General features: G+C 48.3%; 1 protein-coding gene across 3 annotated transcripts in view; it reads left to right on the top strand.

The window, feature by feature from the left end:
- Positions 1–3,217, top strand: part of EDAR (ectodysplasin A receptor) — a 96,115-nt gene extending 92,898 nt beyond the window's left edge. For all 3 annotated transcript variants that reach the window (XM_040623685.1, XM_008712235.2, XM_008712234.2), the window contains one exon: positions 512–3,217. In XM_040623685.1, coding sequence (XP_040479619.1) covers positions 512–834 — 323 coding nt within the window. In that variant the 3' untranslated portion in view covers positions 835–3,217. The remainder of the gene's footprint in view (positions 1–511) is intronic.
- Positions 3,218–3,783: the final 566 nt, after the last annotated feature.

Raw genomic sequence — 3,783 nt, 5'->3', positions numbered from 1 at the left:
TTTTTTTTTTCAAATGCTCCCAGGTGAGTCTAATGTGCAGGGAAGGCTGAGAACTATCAGGTGGCAGTGACTTGGTTCAGGTAGCACTAACTTCAGGCTGTCTTTGAAAGCACCTTTCATAAAGGTGATTGCTATCCCCATAAAGGGATGTGATACTGTTCCTTTGACTCCCTCCTCAGCCCAGCTCGAGGGGAAGCAGGGTCACCCAACTAAGGGTAGCCCATACTCAAGACTTTGGTGACTGCTGACAGTGGTCTTGAGGGGTTTACTCTAACAGAGTGGTGGCTATTTTCCTAGAAGGAGAGGGGCTATTATTGGGGTTAGGGTACATGGAGAGGCTTCTCATGTGGCTGGCAAAGTCCTGGGTGTAGTTCACCTCAAGCTATGCATTTATTTTGTGTGGTTTTCTGCATCTGTATTTTATTTTACATTTTAAAAATAAATTTTAATGGTGTTGAGCTTCTGTTAACTGCCATTCGCAATATCTGACCGTGGCCCTTTGTCTCTGCAGGTCTCAGCCCCACAGAGCTGCCATTCGACTGCCTTGAGAAGACGAGCCGAATGCTCAGCTCCACATACAACTCCGAGAAGGCTGTTGTGAAAACGTGGCGCCACCTCGCCGAGAGCTTTGGACTGAAGAGGGATGAGATTGGGGGCATGACGGATGGCATGCAGCTCTTCGACCGCATCAGCACGGCAGGCTACAGCATCCCGGAGCTGCTCACGAAACTGGTGCAGATCGAGCGGCTGGATGCCGTGGAGTCCTTGTGTGCGGACATACTCGAATGGGCCGGGCTTGTGCCCCCGGCCTCCCAGCCACCCACGACGTCCTGAGGAGCCTGCCTGTGGGCCATCCTCCCTGGGAGGCACCAAGGATCTGACAAGGGCTCTGGAGCTATGAGTGCTGCCAGCAGACTGCCAAGAATCGAAGCTTTTTCTGCGGTCACCAGGCTTTCCCTTAGGCTGTTCCCGGGAACAAGAGGAAATGAGGCCCATCTTCCAATCTAACCAAAGATAAAAGATGAAAGCTGGGATACTCCCAGCTCCCCACCGGTACCTCACCAGGCAGGATGAATATTTATTCGTGAACTCAGTCACGGGACCCTGTTGGACGCTCAGATGAACTGAACAACGTAGGGACGACAGAGGTGAGAATGTGGTGCCTGACTTTGAGGAGGTTACAACCTAGGGAGAGAGAAGACGTGTTTACAAACCACCTTGCTAGAGGACATTCCAGAATCTGGATGAGGGCATGCTAAGAATATGTAATAGAAGTTCTAGGGTAGGAGATGGCTCCCCACGGGTGATGAAGGAGGGCAGCCTCATGAAGAAAACAGCTTGAAGGCCTGGTGACATGGCGACACAAGGCAGACGTCCCACTCCTGAAGTGTGTCAGGTGCGGTACTTGTCTGTTAGCGTCCTAAGTGGCTTCATTGGGATAACTTGGCCTGTTCTTGAGGCCATCTGTATTCCTACTGCCCTTCCAGTCACTAGTGGAAGAGTTCGCTCTGTGGTCTGCCCTCTGTCACTGATGCACAAGGTGTGTGTTTGTCCAGTCAAGTAGCCCTGTGTCCAGTAAATGGCCGGTTTCACCTACTGCATGAGTCCCAGGCCTGGGACCCAGTGGTTCATATTACACGTGAATTGCTCTCCACTCTCATCCTTAGTCAGGTGTGACCCTTTTGGGCAGCATTGCTCAAGAACACAATCCATTTAAACGATGTGTCAGCCTGTTTCTGCTTCAAACAGCAATGAGTGCCCTGCTGTATGTATGGAGAGAAAGGGTGACTTCCTGAGAGCTCAGCCATGCATAATTGTAGATTCTGAGCGTCCGAGACTTGTGGATAAGCCTTGTGGCAGGAGAGCTCCTGAACCAGTCAAGGAAGGTAGGGCCTCAAGCACAAGAAGGGCCTGGGCTTGGAATCCAGACACCCGGTTCTAGTTGTGCCAACTTGGGCCGTTTTCTTCTCCTTCCCAGGTTTCAGTTTCTCTTCTGCAAAGTAGAGGTTAGCCTGTGGCTCTGTAATCAGGGAAAGTACGGTTCAGGGGGGCCACAGGAAAGTAGGGCTGCAGGAAATGCCAGGCCTTCGAGGTGCACATCCAGGTGAACACCGTGAGTCATCAAGTAATGAGACTAGAAGCAGAAAACTCAGGAACTGTAGTTGTTTGACATACGCTTAGAGATAAAGTAATAAACTGACATTGTTCTTGGCAAATTCTCTCACTACACCTGCAGTTGCCAAGAGCGGGGGAGACAGGGTAGTGATCATACCAGGGGGTTAATTTAGAGTTCACTGCCGAGCTCCCTAATGACAGATCTGACTGTGGGTTTTTACTAAATTAAAACCAGTCTCTGACTTCCAAAGCGATGTTTTCAAAATTACAAGTCGCATGACTGAGCAAATGCTTTGGGGGGAGGAAATCAGTCATATGTTTAGAGCCAACAAGCAAGTTCCCACCAATGAATGTAGAACATACTGTGATAGGATCATAATGAGTCCTGAATATTTAATATCATCGTTTGCTGTGTCTGTTTGCTGCTGTTTTTCAGAACCTATTCGGTATATCCTGCAAGCTAAATACTCCATGGCAAAACTTAATTATCCTTTTAATTCCTCTTTGAAATCTTACGGTGCCCCTTTCTCCTCCTTTGCGATAATGATGATGAGAGTCTCCCCCTGAATTAGGCTGCAAGTGTCACCTGTGATGAGCATGCCATTCCAGGGAGACAGCCTGCAGTTTCCCAAGAACAACATTTTCAGTGAAGGAGCAGGGGTGGCTGTTCCCAGGCCCAGAGCTTTGCCTCATTTCATGGGGCCCGAGGTCCAGCCAGCATCACACCATGTTTCAGTGACTCTCAGCCTGTCATTTTTAGGCAGCTAGTCCTTATAGAGCTAAACATTCCTTTGTCATTTACTTATTTGGAAACAAATCCAAGAATAGTCTATTTTGATGAACTTTAGCCTGCACTATGGAATTCAAATCAATGAGACCATAATGATTATCACCGACCAGAGCAAGGACTTCCACCCTGCCCTTTTGTATGGAGACAGTCATGATTTTGCTATACTTAAAAACATTTAGGGAACACCCGAGGCTAAGAGCTATGGGCCCTAGCCAGTGAAGTCTTAATTGTCAATAGTTTTGTCTAATTTTGTATATATAACTTATTATGTTTTACAATTTCAATAAACTAATAAAAAGGAGATCTACAGACTGCTACAATGTGAGTTCTTTCTGGGGGTGGCGGGAGGGAGGAGGCGGGTGAGTGGAGAGAAGCCTTTGATTACTCTGTTCCTGGTCACTGCCTGTGTATGATGAGACTGCAGGATTGTGACCAGCCTAAATGAATTGCCTACATTTTTATGGCCTGGACCACACGCTCAATAGAAGCAAACATTGCACGGAGATTGTGTAAAAAAACACCTGGAGCATTGCTTTCCAAGTTGCCATCACTGTATCACTTAGCTACTGCTGTGTAATCCCAAAATGCCCCAAATTCAGTGGCTTAAAGCAACAATTACTTTTACAGTTCAGAGGTCAGTAAGGGTCTCAGCGGACCGAAGTGGGGCTCAGTTGGATATGGCCGAGCTGCGGCCTCTGTCTGTTGGGATACTCTCCCTGAGGTTGCTCTGTTCCACTGTTCCCCATCCTTGGCCTCAGACCGTCATCTAGGCTAGGCATGCCTCCGTCGTGGCCATGACAGAAGAGCAATGGTGAGCAAAGTTTCGTCAGGCCTACACCCACAACTGGCACATCATCACTTCTAGTTCATTCTTTTGG

Source organism: Ursus maritimus, unplaced genomic scaffold (genome assembly GCF_017311325.1).
Source record: "Ursus maritimus isolate PB19 unplaced genomic scaffold, ASM1731132v1 scaffold_6, whole genome shotgun sequence".
Lineage (NCBI taxonomy): Eukaryota > Metazoa > Chordata > Mammalia > Carnivora > Ursidae > Ursus > Ursus maritimus.
The sequence above is the reverse complement of the archived record's forward strand: the minus strand, read 5'-3'. Positions and strand labels throughout refer to the sequence as shown.